Source organism: Strigops habroptila, chromosome 6, assembly GCF_004027225.2.
Source record: "Strigops habroptila isolate Jane chromosome 6, bStrHab1.2.pri, whole genome shotgun sequence".
NCBI lineage: Eukaryota > Metazoa > Chordata > Aves > Psittaciformes > Psittacidae > Strigops > Strigops habroptila.
In genome coordinates this window covers 4,590,123-4,610,138 of record NC_044282.2, presented here as the reverse complement: position 1 = coordinate 4,610,138, position 20,016 = coordinate 4,590,123, and the positions used below count along the sequence as shown (strand labels likewise).

At 42.1% G+C, this 20,016-nt stretch overlaps 1 protein-coding gene across 1 annotated transcript; it reads right to left on the bottom strand.

The window, feature by feature from the left end:
- Positions 1–1,266: 1,266 nt before the first annotated feature.
- On the bottom strand, positions 1,267–18,421 carry SLC18B1 (solute carrier family 18 member B1). Its single transcript, XM_030490005.1, has 14 exons — positions 18,294–18,421; positions 17,902–18,038; positions 16,686–16,781; positions 15,013–15,086; positions 14,118–14,265; positions 12,069–12,225; positions 10,698–10,834; positions 8,896–8,997; positions 7,841–7,932; positions 6,616–6,711; positions 5,748–5,822; positions 4,226–4,319; positions 4,076–4,122; positions 1,267–2,106 (listed from the first exon to the last, which is right to left on the bottom strand). The coding sequence occupies exons 1-14, from the start codon at positions 18,337–18,339 to the stop codon at positions 2,034–2,036; spliced, it is 1,374 nt and encodes a 457-aa protein (XP_030345865.1). The 5' UTR covers positions 18,340–18,421; the 3' UTR covers positions 1,267–2,033.
- Positions 18,422–20,016: the final 1,595 nt, after the last annotated feature.

Genomic DNA, 20,016 nt, shown 5'->3' with positions numbered 1-20,016 from the left:
TCTGGGAAATCTCAGCGAAGACCAGCACTGCCACATTCCTGGAGGACACAGGAAGCTGCAGGCAGGGCTTCCAGAGGCAGGCGGCTGGCCCTGAGTTCAGTGCTGCTGCAGCGTCACTACCTGTGCTGGTCCCAGCTCAGGGGTGCTATGATCTAGCCAAGTGTAGTTTGGCTGTACCCGGCACAGTCCCTACTTATCCCAGCTCCACAGATGGTACAACTGCATTAGTAACAGCAGATGGGTATTTAGACCTGCCACTGCATGAGACAAGCACAGCACCAGCCAGGCGTTTGTTGAGTTTCCCACATGAGATCCCAGTGCTCTGCTTTAAGTATAGTTCCATGATCCCTGGATAATCACGGCAGGAGAACATGCTTGTGGGTTAGTCTGAACAATAAACTGGAAGACAAGGTTCCTCTTCAGTTTTCTTTTGCCTCCATTGTGTATGTGAAAGAAAGAAGAGGGGAGAAGATGTGTTGCCAGAAAGCTAGAGGGGTTAGTTAAGCCTGTCTAGTTTCTACTGGAGGTCTGGTCCAGTTCGTGCATTGCAGGACAGCTCATTAATTTCAATGGCATTTGTGCTCTTTCTGGTAATCCCAGACAATTCAAGTCCTAACAGCACAAGTCAAGTAAGCGAACAAGTCATTTCACAGAGAACTAATTAAGTCTCATGTCTACAGGTCTGCAACTTCTGCGCCTTGCGCTTACCTCCAGTCCTCTCAGCTCCTTCTCACCTGCCTGACCATTGGCACTGGCAGCGTCAGCACCTCATCATAGGTTGAGGTTTTAGTAAAGTCTAACACCTGTTACAAAAGGAAAGGGATCTATTGCCAGGATGTTCCCAGGGGAAGCCTGCCCTTTGGTATCCTGATGCTTCACAGTTCAGCTGACTACCAGAGCAGTTCTTGCTTGCCCCAGGAAGGGCTCTGGCAGACAAAGAAGTATTTGTCATGTAAATCCAGTAGCTATTCACAAGAGAAACCAACTGTAAATTGCTAGGGCTAGACCATTTATTATTATTATTAATGGAAAAACGGGTAGCACAGAGAACCCCTTCTAAAATTGAGCTGTGCGCTCAAGAACAAGTTCAATGATGCTTCCCACAACAGTAAGTGGTGTAGTGTGAATCTGCCAGGTATGCCCTTGCCTCAGCTCCCCCTGAGCTGTTTTGCCAAGCACCCTGAGGAAGTGAGGAAATACTTCTTTTCCCCACCGTTGGAAAATAGTAGCTCTAGACTTTTGATAGACCTACTGTTGCAGAGGCAATTAGTACAAACATTCCACCTGGCATTTATTAGTAAAAATAGATCTCACAAACATCAAGCTGAGTCTTCATACATAACACAAACATACATATATCTCTGTGTATATGTATACACACGATGCCACGTCTCCTCCAGGACTGAAGATCAGTTAGTTCTGTGTAGAGATTCTAACTCTTCTCTTCATTATCTTTGCCTTCCATTTTCAGGCACTTTCAGGATAATACGAATGTTGACAGACACAAAGTCTTTTAGGCTCTGTTGTCTGAGAAAATTTGCAAAACTTAGGAAAAAAAGTTGCTTTATTGAAAAAAACATTGTGCTTAATGCTTTGTCGTTTCAAATTCTGCTTCAACGTCATCAGTTAAAGTATTACAAGATAATGAACATTCTTTAAAAATATACAGAAAATCATAGTAGCAAAATAGTAGCTTTACCCAAGAATAATGCACAGCAGGCTCAAGCACAGAAACCAGACATTTGAAAACACACTTCTTTCACACACAGTTCCATGCACTGTACATGGAACACAATTAAACAGGCTGACATCGGAGGGTTACTCATCACTTCAGCCAATCCACGTGAAGACTTTTAAAAGACAGTCAGTGTTTAGTGTTTCAAAACACTAATGCAGCTACAACTAAACCACAGCTGGTCGTTCACTAAGGGATCATGTATCCCAGGTCCAGAATAATGAAACACTGTTAAGTCCACTCATCTCAATAATAGGTTAAACCACAATAGCAAACTGAGAATTGAAAGTATGTCTGGCTATGATTCACTGCTCATCAGATGAGTTCTTTCTTCATTAGTAGCAGGAGGATTTGGCAGGCTGGAACTGGAACTGTTTGCACAAGGAAGACAACAGGAGCGAAGAAACAGGTTTAATATTCTCTAAATACTTCAGTGCAATACCAACATTATAGCAAAAAGCCACACATTACATGGAAAGAGCTATGTGGATCACTGGATTTGGCTCTCTACTACTGCACAAAGTACATACTATTGCTTTCATACCTATCGCTTCACAGAATCACAGAACGGTTTGGGTTGGAAAGGGATATTTAAAGGTCATCCAGTCCAACCCCCCTGCCATGAGCAGGGATGTCTTCAACTAGATCAGGTTGCTCAGAGCCCCATCCAACCTGACCTTAAACACTTCCAGGAATGGGGCATCCACAGCTTCTCTGGGCAACCTGTGCCAGGGCCTCACCACCCTTATTGTAAAGACTTTTTTTTCCTCACATCCAGCCTGAATCTCCCCTCTTTTAGATTAAAACCATTACCCAATGTCCTATCACAAAAGGCCCTGCTGAAAAGTCTGTCCCTATCTTTCTTGTAAGCCCCCCTTTAGGTACTGGAAGGCTGCTATAAGGTCTCCCCGGAGCCTTCTTTACTCTAGGCTGGACAATCCAAACTCTCTCAGCCTGTCTTCATATGGGAGGTGCTCCAGCCCCCTGATTGTCTTCGTGGCATCCTCTGGACTTGCTCCAACAGCTCCATGTCCTTTTTATGTTGGGTGCCCCAGAGCTGAATGCAGTACTCCAGGTGGGTTCTCATGAGAGCTGAGCAGAGAGGGGGAATCACCACCCTTGCCTTGTTGGCTACGGTGCTTTTGATGCAGCCCAGGATATTGAGGCGGTATTCAGGCTTTCTGGGCTGTGAGGGCACAATGCCAGCTCAGGTCCAGATCTTCATCCCCTAGTTCCCCCACGTCCTTCTCGACAAGGCTGTTCTCAATCCCTTTAGTTCCCAGCCTGTATTGATACCAAGGGTCTCCCCAGCCCAGGTACAGGACCATGCACTTGGCCTTGTTGAACCTCATGAGGTTCACATGGGCCCACTTCTCAAGCTTGTCCAGGTCCCTCTGAATGGCATGCCATCCCTCAGGCATGACAACACACCAGTCAGTTTGGCGTCATAGAATGGTTAGAGTTGGAAAGGACCTTAGGATCATCTAGTTTCAACCTCCCTGCCATTGGCAGGGACACCTTACATTAGACCATGTCACCCAAGGCTCTGTCCAACCTGGCCCTGAACACTGCCAGGGATGGGGCATTTACCACTTCTTTGGGCAACCTGTTCCAGTGCCTCACCACCCTCATGGTAAAGAGCTTCTTCCTTATATCTAATCTGATCTTCCCCTGTTGAAGTTTAAACCCATCACCCCTTGTCCTACCACTACAGTCCCTGATGAAGAGTCCCTCTCCAGCATCCTTGTGGGCTTCCTTCAGATGCTGGAAGGTTGCTATGAGGTCTCCAGGCTGAAGAGCCCCAACTTTCTCAGCCTGTCTTCATACAGAAGGTGCTCCAGCCCCCTGATCATCCTCATGGCCCTCCTCTGGACTCGCTCCAACAGCTCCATCTGTAAATTTTTTGAGGGTGCACTCAATCCTACAGTCTATGTCATTGGTGAAGATGTTAAACAGCACTGGTCCCAATATGGACCCCTGAGGGACACTACCCATCACTGACCTCCATCCAGACATTGAGCCATTGGCCACTACTCCCTGAATGCAACCAACCAGTCAATTCCAGCTCACAGACACCCTTGTGGAAGAACCATCACTAGGGTTTCCTTGTTCATGCCACAGTCCTGTTGCTTGTATAGAACAAGCATTGCATAGCGTAGGTCTCTGTTTAAGTCAGTATAAATTTAGGAAAGCATAGAGACAAAGTATTTAAGCGGTATTTTTACTGCTTATCTTGTCATTCATTATCAGGTTGGTAGTGAGGAAAAAATGGAAGCGCACCTTTCAAAGGTTTGCTTTAAATGGCTGCAAGTAAAATGAAGAATAAATATCTCAGCATACCTTCTCTTTGTTGCCTCAGTGATATAGAATATTCCAGTTGCAAGACCCTTTGAGGAAACAGTCAGTTACAATTGTAATAATAATAACAACCTTGTACAATAGCTCATAACTGCAATAGATACAAAAAGCAAAAAGCGTGTAATTACTTACACTTAACAGTGCCCATCCTCCTTGGATGGCTGAGGCCCATTCAAAACCCAGCTTTTCATTTAGAAATCCTCCCAGAGTGGGACCTGCAAATGCCCTACAGCAAATCAAAATGAGGTATTGGCATCCCAAACAGAAAAGATAACATACTGTATTCTCAGAGAACTTCTTTATTGCATTTCGTGGCCTCCCTCCATTGATTCTCTCTCCGTCAACAAAGAGATTGTCTTCCACAGACCTAACTTTCCTATAATCCACAATAACTATTAATACTCTGTTTGCCATGTCTCCAACAGACCTGTCTAGTTACCTCCTCACCTGGAAATAGGATCCACCTCAGAAAGCTGAATGCACTCTTTCCTGTATCTAGACTGGTTTAGAGATCCAATTAAGGGCTATGCTCTATGGGGCATGTACACTGATCAATTCTATCATAAAAGAAATTTAAACTCTCATCCCTCAAAATGTAAACCTTCCAAACTTCAAGACAAGACTGATGGATATAGGCACACTGTGACAGATGCAGTTACTGCCAGGTTGAGCTGTGTGTAACCGCTCTGCGTCTTCATGCCTAAGAATGTCATGAAAGGTTATGCAGCTGCTGTCACTTTATGAAAGGCCTTACATGATATGGTCTCTGGGTACAGAAAGGGACAAAACTGTGTAAAACTAGAGAGACCTCCTGGTAGCAAGTCATATAATAAAACCAGGTTTGATAACAGCATAAAATGGGGGTTTGGTAAATTTATACTACCTCTATCTGTACTGTACCCTATGCCAAATAAACAGGACAGCTACAACTTCAGTTAGCTTGGAAAAAATGGTGCAAGTTTTACCTGCAGCCACAAGGACAGGTAAACAGGACAGGTAAAAAAATCCTAGGAGTGGCAATCAAAAAGGGGGAATCTTCCCATTGAGTGACAGCTCTGAAGGGTCACTCAGCCAGTAGCGCCTTTTACTCATTTCTGTAACAACCACTGAGCAATAAACACAGATACACTCTGCTAAGCTACACAAACACAGACCTTAAATAACGGCTGTGACTGAAAGAGAAGATTCTACTCTAAGCTGTCCCAGACAAAAGGAGGAAATGTGGGAAATGAAAAAGGGAGAACAGAATTAGTCAGGAGCAGATGCATTCTAGCTTGGTCCATGTGTGTGGGCTTAGCTTTGTAAAAAACTAGGGTCCACCTCTCTCTGTATTATTAAACATTAACTATTTCAGTGACAACAAAAATGACCACCCAAAAGCACAAGTTTACATCCACTTAATCACTGCAGCTGTTTGATATGCAGGACAATACATTTCAAAGGAAGACAAGCTCAGAGTCCATTCCCTTTGTTGTGTGAAAAGCTTTGTTTTAACATGTCCACCAGGCACCTGTTCAGCAAGAACCTTTTGAATCAAGGTCAACACAATGACTGCAGTGCAGGACTTCTGGTTGTAATGCAGCAGGCTTTCGTGTGGCAATAGTGTAGAACAAGCAAATGCTCACAGCTTACAAAAAGGTGACAGTATACTTACCCAAGGGACCACATGGCGTTGAAGAGCCCAGACACCAGCCCCAGCAAACTCAGACCTTCTTCAAATCCATTCTCACTGCAGAAAGACAGACCAGTTACAGCAGTACAATACATTATTGTGTCTCAGTCTATACCTTCCCCTATAGTTTTTTCCCTCCTTTTAATTTATATACAATATAAATAGTTAACAAGCAAAAGTGTACAGTGGAATCATGTCTTTTTACCCAGAACCTTCTTTTCTGTTGCCTCTCTGGAGGATTGCAGTGCTGCTCATCTCTGATGTCTGCCAAGTAAGACTCCTAACATCACACCATCACTTATTCCCCGTGTTTCATGTGGCAAGTGAAAAACAGTGACAGGTAGCTTTTACAAAGGAAACACCTTGTTCCAAGAGGAACATAGCAATAAGAGTAAATCAAGACCCTTCTATAGGTCATTACAGCCAAGCCACATCACAGACCTTGTACTTCGATCAAGTATGATTCCTGTAGGTGCAGCTGTTAAAGTCAATGCAGTCTGAAAATCCAGTGAAAACTGCTTGCTATTAGTTGTCCTCAGAAGCTGAAATAAATCCTACGTATATGAAACCACACACAGGTCAACCCATGCTATGAGATCCAAAGTCTGATGGACTTCAATGTGTTCACAGTACTGAGGCATACATTCACAAATTTAAATTTGGATATTTGGAGTATAATGACTGGGGTGTTCAGTCAGAAAACACTAAGACAAAAGAGTAGTGGAAGCATTTAAGTGTTACTCATTGCCTTTGTCTCAAAATGAAGGAAAAAAGCCACACCAAAACACTACTTCATATTCACCCCTGAAAATTCAGTAGCATGAAAGATGTGTTGGACTGAGTTACTTACTATGCACACTGCAGTATCTCTGGAAACACCGGGATAACACTCATGCCAAGGGAAAACCCAACCAAAACCAGCACTAGCACAAACAGCCACAGCTGACTGAAAAAGAGGCATTTAAAAGAAGTTAGCTGCTGAAGAACCCCATCTGAAGGCTGTTGCATCAGCTCTCCATGACCGACCAGAAAACTAGATTTCCTGAAGCCAAAAAGAACTCTAATTGAACGCTAAGATTTGAAAAATACAGTTTTAAGGTTAAAAAAAAAAAAAAGACTGTAAAAGAATTTTAATATCCTGTGCTCAAATTAAGTATTTCCTTATTGAATGCAGTTCATTTTAAGAGGAGCACATAGAGAAGAGGTAGACAGATAAGCTTAACTCATCAATCATATATCCAAGCGCTAGGCTTAGTCTATTGCACAAACTAAGTGAAGAATTTTGCAGCTAAAATTTTGTAGCCTAATACATTATAACCAAATAGACTTAGCTAAAGAATCTCAAAGATTTTACTGATTTCTTTTTCTCACCAGCTCAAACGTACTATCTCACCAGTTTCAAATGCATGACCTTTTTTAAAAATTAGAAGTCTAGGAGGAAAGAGTTGACTAATTCTGCACATTAGCAAGCCTATCAGCATCTTTAACAGAGTATATAACCTAGGACAAAAGGATTGTCCAGCTGTTTTGTAAATGTAGCAGAATTGTTTGCTGTGAATTAACTTGAGAGATACAGTAATGCAGTGTTCAAGTGCAAAAGACATTGTCTCTACGTAGCTAGCTGAAAACAAAGCTATCATCTGGCATTTTCCCTCAGAAGCTACATGCAGAGAGAACAAAACTCAATAATGCAAATAAAACCCATAGTTAAGAAACACTATTGAAACAGAGAAAACTGAAAAATAAGACAGAAAATATAACTTTGTTTTGCTGCAGTGGAAATGCACAGAATTGGAAGGGAAGGAAAATAAAAAGCAGCATTCTTCCCACCACACACATTAACATGAGCAAACACAACAACAGTAAAAGCAAAGGAAAATGATCTATATGACGAAGCTGTAAAATCTTCATTTTCAGACACTTTCACTGCTTTATATTCATAGTAGTTAAACAAAAAACCTGTTTCATGATCAGAGGTGCTAATTGTAGACTGTGGACATTCATGACTATGGTCACGACATCCATCACAAAAACATCACACAAGGGGATAGGCTGAAGAAGAGGCAGTTCCATACCTTTCAATGTGTAGTACAGGAGCAGGTCCTAGCATGAAAAAGCACAGTGCTGTCATTAAGCCTCCAGATACCACCAACCACTTCCTGAGGTACTGTGAAAGGAAGAGGTATGTAATTTAAAGATGCGAATTTGTAACGTAACTATTTTGCTTCTTGTAATACCCCTCTTCTAAATCTCTATCTCCTGAAAAGTGCAGCTCCTGTAGAGACCATCATTACACACAAACTGGGAATTCACAATTTCTCTGCCAGTTCTGAATACCACCAAGAAACACTGAATTCACGTTTCCTCATCACCAATGTTGTCACTGGCAGCAGCTGCCTAATACCAAGATTTCTTCAGGATACTGAGTAACAGTGTTTCTCTGTTAGCAAAGCATTTTAGGCCTTACTCTTTCTTAGTATAAGAAATATCGCATAGCACTGCATGTAATTCTCATGTACGAAGGCCATTATTAAAAAAACCAGTGTCAGAAAACTGATGCTGTCCTTCACGCACAGCATTCAAATTGTAGGCTTCCTAGACCAGTTAGCAGTGGCTGTCAACCAGGCAGTTTTAGGTGTATCACTGCCAAAGTGTCTTTTTATAGTGCAGTTAAGAGCTAGAAAACCCTAGCCAGTTGGTGTGCTGATCTAATTAGGATATTACACTTTTTAAGAGGTAAAGTCAATACAGCTAAGTAAAGATGCCTCTTCTCTAAAGCTGATAAAATTAGATCTGGTCAAAAGCATGGATAACTGGGACGTAACCTCCTACTCTTCATTTCACATTGGCTGGAAATAGATTGTGCTTAGTCCACTGGAAAAGCTCAACACATTTCAACTACAGGATTAATGTCCAGTATCTTTTACTATTTTGGACATTCTTGTATTACCTGGACCTTGCAAAAGAGATCTTCAAATGAGCAGTAGTCAGTTCTCGTGCGAGGTCCTAAAAGACATTCCTTTATAGGACCAGGCATTCATCCATCACTTCAGTATGGGAATTGCTGCAGTTTTAACTAAATGCACAGAGTGCTTTACTAACCCTGCACAAACTGCAGGGTAGTACTCACTGGTCGTTTGTCACTTAGAAGTCCGAGGAGGGGAGAAGACAGGGAGTACGAGAGTGCCAAACCGAGGAATACCAAGCCCACATAACCAGCTGGGAGTTTGAACTATGGAAAGGAAGACAAATAAAACAAACCCCAAAACATCAAACCATATATGCTACATTCATTAAAACACAATCCAGTAATTCTATTTTAGGTCAAAGTACTGAAATGCATGATTGTAAGTATTTTACTGATATCATACAGAGGTTTTTCAAGTATTTGAAGTCATCAGCAGAGCTCATTTCCTTCCACTTCTAAGCATGGAGTGAAAAACACCTGACACACATAAAGCCTAAATGATATCAGGAGGAAACACTGTGCTATGTCCCTACACCAGCACATTGGATTCTAATATTAATATCTGGCACATTCGAAATAGACACTTCAGACACTTGAAATTTAGATGGATTTAGTCTTTACCCCTCCAATCTTCAGTTTTATTTCCACTTAGAAAAGCATAAATACTGTAACCATCAACTGCTGATCAGTGCATCTTAAAAGCAAGCAGTGTAAGACACAACTGTGGCTTTTCAACCAAAGAAGGATTTTTATGAGAATGAATAACAGGGTTTTTTGCACACCCCCCCAAGGTCTACATTTTCCTAATGCAGAGTCACATTTCTGTATTGAAACAAAATGTGTAATGAACCAAAAGCTAGTCTCTCAAATGAGTTCTTCAACTACCAGTTAGAAGGTATTTGAAGGCGTTTCATGTGGCATGGACTACATAAATATTCACTATTTCCTTGCCATATGCAAGCACATGATAATAACTCTAATTTAGTGGTTAGAACACCTGCCAAAAAGGCTACAGCCCTTTCACAGCAAGTATCTGATAGCACAGTGCATAGGGAAAGCAGAAGAGCCACACAATTGCACAATATTCTACAGTGGCATAATTACAGATCCCTCTCGGGTGATGGAAGACGTACATTCACATCTCCACCGATGGAAGAGGCTAGCACCAAGTCTCCTCCACCCTGGATGAGTGCTCTAAGTACTGGACTAGACAGACAAAAAGAAGGAGCACAACCACCTGTAAAATGCTATTCCCTGGAAAAACAAATAACAAATAAACCACTTAAAAAGCATTGGTTAATTTCACACAGGAACAGAATTTTAAACTGTTTACTTCAAATTCAGTATCTCAAACACCATTGGGAAAACAAATAAATAAAATCAAGTAGGAAACAAGTATATAAATATTAAAATAAATTAAAAATAAATAAATAAAATGGCATTTGCCTTTTTAATAAGTGCGTGAAGTAGTCAGCTGGGAGGCTACATAGTTGCAATCAATTTAATTTTAGCATACCTGCCAGACAAGGCAGAGCTGTGACAGTGAGTCCCCAAAGGAAAATGTCCATATCAGGAGATAGAACACTGTCAGTGACTGTTGCAGTTTTACAGAATTTGAGTTCAGATAGGAGGGAAAAAGTCCCTTATTTGCAAGACCAGCTGCTATTCCCAGTTCAGAGAAGGTTCTCCGCACTCGAAAGCCAATTAAGTGGAAAAAGCACATTTTTGAAGGCCTTACATTTCCTCATTCTCAAAGTTACCAAGACCCAGCAGCCACAGATGGTGTCAATGGAATTGTGATTTGCCAGTCCTGTGGAAATCAAGTTATTTGGAAATCATATTCTTAACAGTTAATTAAAGTGGATAATTGGATAAGGCTTAATTTTGTTTAGGATATTTAAACCACATTTATAACCAGTTATTTACTATTTAGCAAGACTTCCCTGCATATTAACAGGACTTACCTTCTTTAGGATAAATAGAGACATTGTGGGATCCAAAAAGCCCAAGCATGCACTTAGAGAAAATATAGTAAGACAGAGTAGTAAGACTTTTGGCAGAAGAATGAGCTTCCAAAAGGAGTCCTTGCTAGGGACTGAATCTGTTTCAAGAGAAATAGGAAATTGCATTATTTTAAGCAGCATAAGCTCATGATTTATCTTCTTGCTTTAGAAAAGAAATCAGTACTTCTCTTTTTCTAGTCCTATTACTCATTACCTAACAAATAAAAGTCAAGAGTAGACTATTATGCATTATACCATTTTTTATATTAAACCCCCAAATTTGACAGGTAACTAAAATAAGAAAAGTACACAGTTTAGATTCCAACACTGCAAATCCCCAAGGAAAAAAAAACATGTACTATTCCAACTATGTGAAAATACGGTTACTTCTCCGCTAGTCCTTATACAATGACAATCTCATGGATACGTTTCAACTTTAACACAACATGCATGAACCATTCATGTCCAGTCAGAAACACGCTTTGAAAGGAAAATAAAAAAATTGCTATTTATCAATTGAAATCTGTCTAGTCATTCAGGTCTCCTACATGTTCAATCTGTGCTACAGACAGGAAGGTTCTTTCAGATGTCATGGTTAGATGCCATTTCTAAGTCAAGCTCCTTTCCTGATATGCTTGGTGCTTCAATAGTTGAACGTGGTCTCAAAGTATAGATAGAATTAAAAGTTCACTTGTTAGCATCCACTAGCTCACAGCTAACATTTATTTAACATAGTTTCAAATTGGCTAGTAATATCATATGATTGATATGATACATCATATCATATTTAGGATATGATTTATATGACCTTCAGTTAAGCCCCTCATGTATTAACTTTAACATTCTTTCATGTTACTGAGATCCTGCATTAGTCAGTACAAATAAACCCCTTTTGTTCTCCCCGTAATTCTGTTTTTTCCCCTACTCTTAACCACTCAAACACATCAAGTTCTCTTGTTTTAGGCAAAACCTATCTCCAGCTTTTCCTCAACTATCTGCAATGACAAGCTGACACTAAGAAGACACAATTGATTCTTTACAAGCCCTGAAGCTAAGGAGATGAAAGAAAACAAAAATATATCTCAGTTCACTTCCACAGAGATTTTAGTGTTTGCAGAGATGGGCATGAGGTGTTGGATTCATTCCAGGCCATCTGCACACATTAATTTAGCTTAGCATCATAAAACATGGGCCTGATCAAGATCACAAGTTAATTCAGCTGGAGCTTTGCCCTCTGAGTTGGATCAGACTCCAGAAGCGATTTTTTTTAAAGGACTGTTAAAAACATGAGAAATTAAGGTGAGTGAAGGAGGCAGGAAGAAGGATGCTTACCGTATTTTGATAACACGCACATATTCACAGGCACCAAGACCAACACTACGCATCCCACCGTAATGAAAGGGACCTCATAACCAAATGATTGATACAAAAAGCCACCTAAAGGCGGGCCCAGTACCAGTCCAAGTCCTGTAAAAATTTCAAGGCTGCCCTAAAGGATGAAAACGAAAGCAAGCAAGAAGTCCATATGCTGAGAAACGCTGAGGTAAAAATAAAAAGCAAGCCATTTTTCTGAGGAGCAGTACAACATAGCCAGGCTAGTGAAAAGAAAAAGGCACTGCATGACTGAGGGGGATAACAGCTAATAGTGACCTTCACAAAGTGGGACAGCCTGACAGCCGACCCCTCTTTGCCTCACTACAGGGAACCACCTGTACTGCAGCATTACCCACTCCGCTGTCACCTAACAGATCCCAGTCCTGAGTCAAGATAAACACTTTAGTGACAGAAAGCATCTGTAGGACAGCTCAGGCTGAAGAGGTCATCTCTCCAACCTGCCATTACACTCCAGCCTGAGGGAGAGGACCCAAACAAGCCTATCTGGATGGATCATCATCTCATGGGATAAGGAGATACATGAGGGTACATGTGCCAAGTTAAAGCTTTCTTTCCATAACCAACGGTCTGGATTCACTGACTAGGGGTAGGAAATAACAATGAAATTGAAGGTTTCACTGAGGGATATCTCAGGTTATTATGGCCATAATTTAATAATCTGGCATCTTTTATAAGATACTGGTTTTTAAAAGTCCAATAATACAGTTACACTTAAATCTTGTGCTACAACACCACAGTCACCACTGTCAACATCTGCCTCAACACTTGATTAATGTTTAGACCACTAGTAAGAGCTGGTGGTAGAAACTGCTTACAGTTAAAGTTTTGCTAACTTCTGGGATCCAGAAACCACAGCATAAGGATTCATCCTCATCTTTAATTTTACTGATACAAGTCAGAGTAGTGAAATGGCCTGAGAGCAGGCACAGTCAGCAACAGCCAAGTTCTTTACCCTAGGTCAGCCTCAGGTAGCAGCCTTTTCCTTTCCTAGCAAAGGAAATAACTAGTGACAACATATGACTACGAAGTCTTCAAAATTTCTAGATAAATTTTGAGACATTTTGGTAAACTTCAACACATGGAATGCCCATGAGTTAACATAACTGCATCCAAATGATGCTTTTATTTCTGTTATTCACAAACCATAAAAAATATTATTAGTGAGACATCAGTTCAAAACAGGCTGTACATCATTTAGCCTTTTTAAGTTAATGAATTATTGGGATGCAGGGGAACTGAGTCATTGCATTATTACAAATCAGGGGAAGGTAAACCTGATATTGTAAGAAAAGTGACATTGTTTATGTTCTGTAGTTCATACCTCTTGCAACAGAGGGATCATGTGGACAGATGCTGAACTTCCCACTTCAGGACTAACATATCTACATTTAGTAACTTCCCCATATACTCTCTAGGGTACCCAATGGGTAAAAGGTGGGCTGAAAACTGGTACCAAAAGGGTAAGGAGAGGAAACGTGCTTTTCAGGATCTAGCACTATCAAGAAAGGCAATGGAAAGCAAGGCTAAACACCCCTCATCCATTCCTTTGGGCTTTATGATTTTACCCTAGGATGCACTTTGCTTGATCTAATCTAACAACTAAGAAAATTCGGGCTGTTCAGCCTGGAGAAGAGAAGACTGCGTGGAGACCTCATAGCAGCCTTCCAGTATCTGAAGGGCGCCTACAAGGATGCAGGGGAGGGACTCTTCATCAGGGACTGTAGTGAGAGGACAAGGGGTGACGGGTTCAAACTTAGATATAAGGAAGAAATTGTTTACTGTGAAAGTGGGGAGGCACTGGAACAGGTTGCCCAAAGAAGCTGTGGATGCCCCATCTTGGATTCTTGATTAAAACCAAACATTATGTTATGATTTCAAACATGCCTGCACATAAGACAGCAGATTTTCTCCTCCTGGTTTTAGGCTTCCTATTGGCAATTTATCATCTTGTGGGTACTTGGCTCTAACACTGTTTTTTGCACTTACCAGGACAGTAGCTATATTATTGGGAAATGACTTTGCAAGGATTGAAGATGATGCTGTCATTGCTGCTGCAAAACCTACTGCATCCATTCCTCTTACTAAAAAGCACAAACCAATGAAAATTGGTCCACTTGGCACCTTGTCCAGCATTCTGGAAAAAAAAAAAACCCAAAACAATAAATGCAGATTTCTCAGGATGCAACAAATCATCTCCTAAAGGCCCTGGAGCATCATTTCTTACTCATTAAAGGACACATCTATTGCCACATCTTTTTGAATCACATCAGCGAAGTAATTCAAAGTCTACCAAACTATTTCTGGCAACTTTCTCCTTCCCCTTTTCTTTGGTGGTGAAAATAGCACAAAAAACCTAACCTGTGAAAAACCGGAACTCCATCTTCTGCTGTATGTCACAGCTTTTTCAAGCAACTGTGCAAGGAGTCTGACACAATGAGTTTCAACTACCTAAAAAGAGTTTCCTCATTGTTAATAAAACTTTTATTTTGCTAAAATGAGTGGCTTAACCTCTCTGCCTGCCAGGCAAAGCTTCTCATTTGCACTCAATATTTTTAAGAAAAGAGCAATTAAACATTATGCATAAGTAGTTCCCTTATTGCTGCACTTTGACAGACTTCTTACTGTTTATGAACTATGTTAGTTATTTAAACACACAGAACGTTCCTCCTTTGCTTTCAAATTAGTTAACAGGCTTTGAAACCTAGTGAAATTTTGCTTTATAAGGGGCAGAGAAAAAGTAAAGATGAAAAAAGTTAGGTGACCTAACCAACACCCAAAAGACGCCCAAGAGTTTCCAGTTTTGTTCTGTGTCCATCTTTTCATATGGATGAAAATTATTAGAAGACAGACACAACAAAACCAACCAACAAAAACTACTCACCCAAACAGAATGGTCACACATCCTGAGACAAACAGTCCTGCCAAAAACATGAATTTTGCTCCAATATGCGTAAGCTGTAAATTGAACACAGTTTTTACATGTTATTATTTCATGACTAGATCAAAATTCTTTGAAAGTAAGTTACTATTAAGAAATCAAAACTTTATGGGCACTTCATAGCGTATGTAACTAGAAGATCTGGAGACACTGCTTCCGCCACTGTGCCTTCATGTAATACTGAACCTAAAAATACTCTGAAGGGTTAAGTGACTTAACCCAGTTTTCAGAGTAGTAAGACAATGGTTTAGTTAACTGTTTCACAGCACGGTGCTGCAGCTTCTGCAGAGCAGCAGGTTACAGCAGCATTACTCATTATAAATAAAGTAATACATTCCCCCTCCAGCACCATCAGTAATGCCAAGTCAGCAATACCTGTCATGTATATAGCTAAGGAGAGTCAATAGAAGCCGATTTTAAAGCAAATTTATCATAACCTTTAATAGCACAAAGCTTTGACAGAGGAAGGACGGTAGCTTCAGGCTTTCCCATTCATTACCATGGAAAGGACCTCACACCTTCCTTCACTTCAGACTCCCTTGCCAGAGTGAAGGGCAACGAAAGGCATGCTGCAAAGCTAACTCAATCCCAAAACAAAGTATATCTGAGCTTCTAATTCCCTGCTGCAACTTTCCCTAAGGAGAGCAGGTATTTCAGACTCTTCTTGTTCAGGCCTCAACAAAGTCCCCACATTCCAACCATTATTACTAAAGCCCATATTTTGCCAAGTTTCACTGAAACCCTCAGAGTTTCTGACTGCTGTACTGTCCACCTCTCCTGGTGCTCACTTCACCCGTCTGCTGTAAGGGTGGTGCGCTCACTCTTTCTCTCCCCTGCAAAGTACTTGGTGAGGGTTGTGCCATAGTTGAACGCCATGAGAGGCACCGAGGCTGGACTTACCAATGGCACCTGTGTGACACCTTGATAAGCCACCTCACCATCAAATAAAAACATTCACCATGGGATTAGCAAAGAAAGACTGTGACACTGCGCAGCAGCCACAACTTAGGGTGTGATCCTAGCCAAAAATGCACAGAAAGCAGTGCTCCAGCATATAAACAAACAAGCTGGTTTATAATTTATTTGTAATTTCTTCATCATGAGAAACATCCTGAATGTGTGGAAAAAATGAAGTTGCAAGAACTGGAGACATTCATCTCATATTGCTGTATAATGGAGTGGAAGGGAAAACTCAGTTAAGCAGCAGACACTCATAATAGGAGGAAATGTTAAAAGACAACATACCATAAAAGAAGAAGGGGAGCAGCTAACTAAAGAAAAAGAAAAAGAAAAACCAACAACAAATATAACAATAGAAAAGAACTGACCAGCAAATTACTCCGAAGCAAACAGAACTGTTAAGCAGAGAAACAGAAGAGCTACGTGTCCACCACCCCATGTCTCACTACCCTTGAGAACTGTAGAAGAGTAATTTATAAGTTGTATTGACAAGACTTGGCTCAGATTCAGACTGACGGGCCAGGCTCCAGTCACTGCAAGCACAAGCCTGCAGGAGTGCTACTGAAGAGACATCTCTTTTCTCAGCCTTAGAGAAGTGTCTTCATGTACCAACCTGTGCCATCATAGAAATAAGTTACAGCCTCAATTATACTTACATAATTTCCTAAGATTAAAGCAGACAAGAAATTGACCAAAGCAAAACATCCAAAAATCAGGCCAACAATGGTGTTACTGGCACCTTTTTTTTCTGCCTGCAAAAAAGATCACAACGGTGTAAAAATGGAGGCAAATTCTTGAGGCGAATAACATTCATGCCTTGTACATTTAATTTTTTTTAGTTCTCTATTAGCGCAGTTACAAAGCAATTTCCTTTCTCAAAAGCAGTAGGAGCTCACAAGGTAACACCACAACAATTTAAAGACATCTTGCACTTCTATTTAAGCTATACGTAATCAAGGGAAAAGCAATGCTCATTCCTCAAAGAAGGGGTATGCTGTGCTGTTTGCTGAACTACTGAACAGGTCACCAGACTTTTTACAGGTGGCTTCAGCTGGTGTGCAAAGGAGCTAGCTGCAAAGCCCTGATCCCTTGCATGGTGAGAGGGCAGAAGAGGTACCTGTTATCTTCACTATACCATGCCTCTCCGTAACAAACACCAGGCAAATTTTTTACTTACCCAACTGGCAAAATACACTTACTTGGATACAAGCAGTACATAGGAGGATTTGAAGCAAAAATAACCTTATTATTCTTTGTTAACACTTGGGAACAACTTGGTCATGAGAGAAATGGACTTCTGCTGCAAAGGCACCATGATCATTGTTTTTCATCCTACATTTAAACATTGTATTCACTCAACATAAGCAGAAATTATTGCCCCTCTTGTCCCTCCCACCCTCCAGCTGCTAGGTCAGGAATTTAACACAGTGAATGATGGCCCAGCACGAGTTAACAGAGAAGTAGCTATAAATAAAAGGTCATTGAGCGGCTAGGGTACTGAAATGCAAGTCAGGGCACGGGTTAGGGTTTTAATCTTAGCTCTACCACCAAACTGCTATCTGGCACTGGGCAAAAAGCTATTTCACTTCTCCAAGCATCCATTTCAACTTCTGTTTTATATCATCAGTTTACTGTCTCCTCTGCAGCCATAGGAAGGTGAAATTAGTCCATGGACAAGATCCAGGTCACTGTTATATACACTCGAATCTATTTTAGCCAGCATTAGGCCAGGTTATGAATTCCCACAACTGAGAAGTCTAACTGAGAGCCCACAGCCAGCCATCAAGGTCTCATGGTGCTTAGGAATCTTTCAAACATGCAGCAAAAATATGTAAAAAAATAATCTAAAGAGCAGCTGGCTAAATCATTTACCTCCAAAGGGAAGAAGGGTCCCAGGATTGAATAGCATATCATTGAGCTGAAGTTTATAGAAGCTGTCGCGGCCATTGTAAATAGCTGCTCCCTGGTAAGCCCTCTCGATTCCCCACCAAGTGCTCCTGGCGCACCATCTTCTACCAAGGAAAATGAAAATGAAAACGACAAGGTGTTACAAGCTGACAGAGGGAAACACGATTTGCGAATCAGGTTTGAAAGCTAATACCCGCGCCGAAGCTCTGCCCCGCGGCCGCGGGTCGAGCCGTACCTACGCTCGTTCCCCGCACGGAGGAGCACAGCCCCGGCCGCACCGGCGGACCCTGCCCTGCCGGAGCTCCGCGGGGCTCAGCGGGCCCCATGCCCTTCAGCAGCCCCCCTCTGCCCCACACCTGCGGTCTGCTCGCTGCCCGCGCCGTCCGCAGCCCGGCTGCCCATGGGGAAGGAGCGCCGTGCCCGCAGTGGCCGGCGCGGAGCGGCACCTCCTCGCCGCCCCGTTCGGCAGCGCACCGGGGTCGCCGCCACTGAGCATGCTCGGGCCGCCCCACGCACCGACGGCCTCGCCGGGAGCCGCCGCGGGCGTTGCCGGGGGGGCTGCGCACAGCGCGGGGTGCCGGCCCGAGCGGGGAGGGCAGCCGGGGCCGAAGCGTGCGGTGCGCTCTAGGCGGGATGATAATGACCTGCTGGCTCGCAGGTACCCTGCACGGCCGGCGCGGGGCATTCGTGGTGGCTTCTTCTTCCACAACATAAGAAGGACATGGACCTGTGGGAGCAGGTTCAGGAGAGGCCACGAAGATGATCAGAGGGCTGGAGCACCTCTCCTATGAAAACAGGCTGAGAGAGTTGGGCTTGTTCAGCCTGGAGAAGAGAAGGCTCAGGGAGAGCCTTAGAGCAGCTTCCAGTACCTGAAGGGGGCCTACAATAATTCTGGAGACGGACTTTTTACAAGGGCGTGTAGTGACAGGGCAAGGGGCAATGGCTTTACACTGACAGAGGGGAGATTTAGATTAGATATTTGGAAGAAATTCTGTACTGTGAGAGTGGTGAGGCGCTGGCACAGGTTGCCCAGAGAGGCTGTGGCTGCCCCATCCCTGGCAGTGTTCAAATCCGGGCTGGCTGGGGCTTTGAGCAACCTGGTCTAGTGGAAAGTATCCCTGGCCATGGCAGGGGGGTTGGAACTAGGTGATCTTTAAGGTCCCTTCCAACCCAAAGCATTCTATGGTTCTTAGGAGTGGCAAACCAAGCAAGCTCACTGATAATCCACACAGCCTCTAGCAAGTTACAGGATCCACAAAACAGTAACAGAAGGGCTGGATCTGTCGCAAGAATTACTAGCTATAAACTGTCCAGGAGTACACTCTTAGGCTAGAGATGAGGAAGAGGTGATACAATCAGTGTATTTAGCACGAGTTTCTACTGGGAGGGCAGGAAAGTGAGGAAGGAAACGAGACATGAGCTGGGGATGTCTTCAAAATGTAGTATAATGCAGACCACCCATTGCTTGAATTAAAAAAGACATTAATTACTTCTTAAAAGCACTATTTTAACTAGGCCATGCTTATTCCACCTCGTCACCGGTTACACAATATTAAGATACACAATAAGGACATCCCAGGGCAAATGTTGCCATGTACCTAACTTTAGAATCCCATACTCCATGTGACAGGAAAAAGCAGAACAACTTTCTTATCACAAGATTAGGCAATCAAAAAATTATATCAGGCACAAAGAAAACAGCCACACTTTCCTTTGCTGAAGCCTATTTTGGCAATATATTGTATATGGCATATCTTATATCTGTGAAGTTGAAAAATTCCTAAGAACTATGTTAATCTTTTCCTGTCTGCCTCCAGGAAGAAAGACATAAACGTAAATCCATTTGAACAGCTGTACCCCCTCCAAAAAACAAAAAAAGAGGAAGAGCACTTGCAAGTCATCCTGAGTTCACAAAAGGATAATAAGAAAAAGGTGATCTATGTAAAGCATGACATGCAAATAGAATTGGGTAAGAGAAACGTGTAGAGAGAGATTAAAATTGTGGCAAGAGAATAAAACTTTCACTGCTGTGGCTAGAATAGTCAATTATGTTCAGGAGGTGAAATAGTTTTCACTCCA

Bases quoted from the DNA above. Each gene is read 5' to 3' on its own strand.
- SLC18B1 (XM_030490005.1), bottom strand. From the start codon at position 18,339: ATGGGCAGCCGGGCTGCGGACGGCGCGGGCAGCGAGCAGACCGCAG. The intron at 4,320-5,747 runs GTAAGTATACTG...GATTTGCTGTAG, and splicing joins AACGCCATGTGGTCCCTTGG to GGCATTTGCAGGTCCCACTC. The intron at 2,107-4,075 runs GTATGCTGAGAT...TTGTGCAAACAG, and splicing joins ACTGAGGCAACAAAGAGAAG to TTCCAGTTCCAGCCTGCCAA.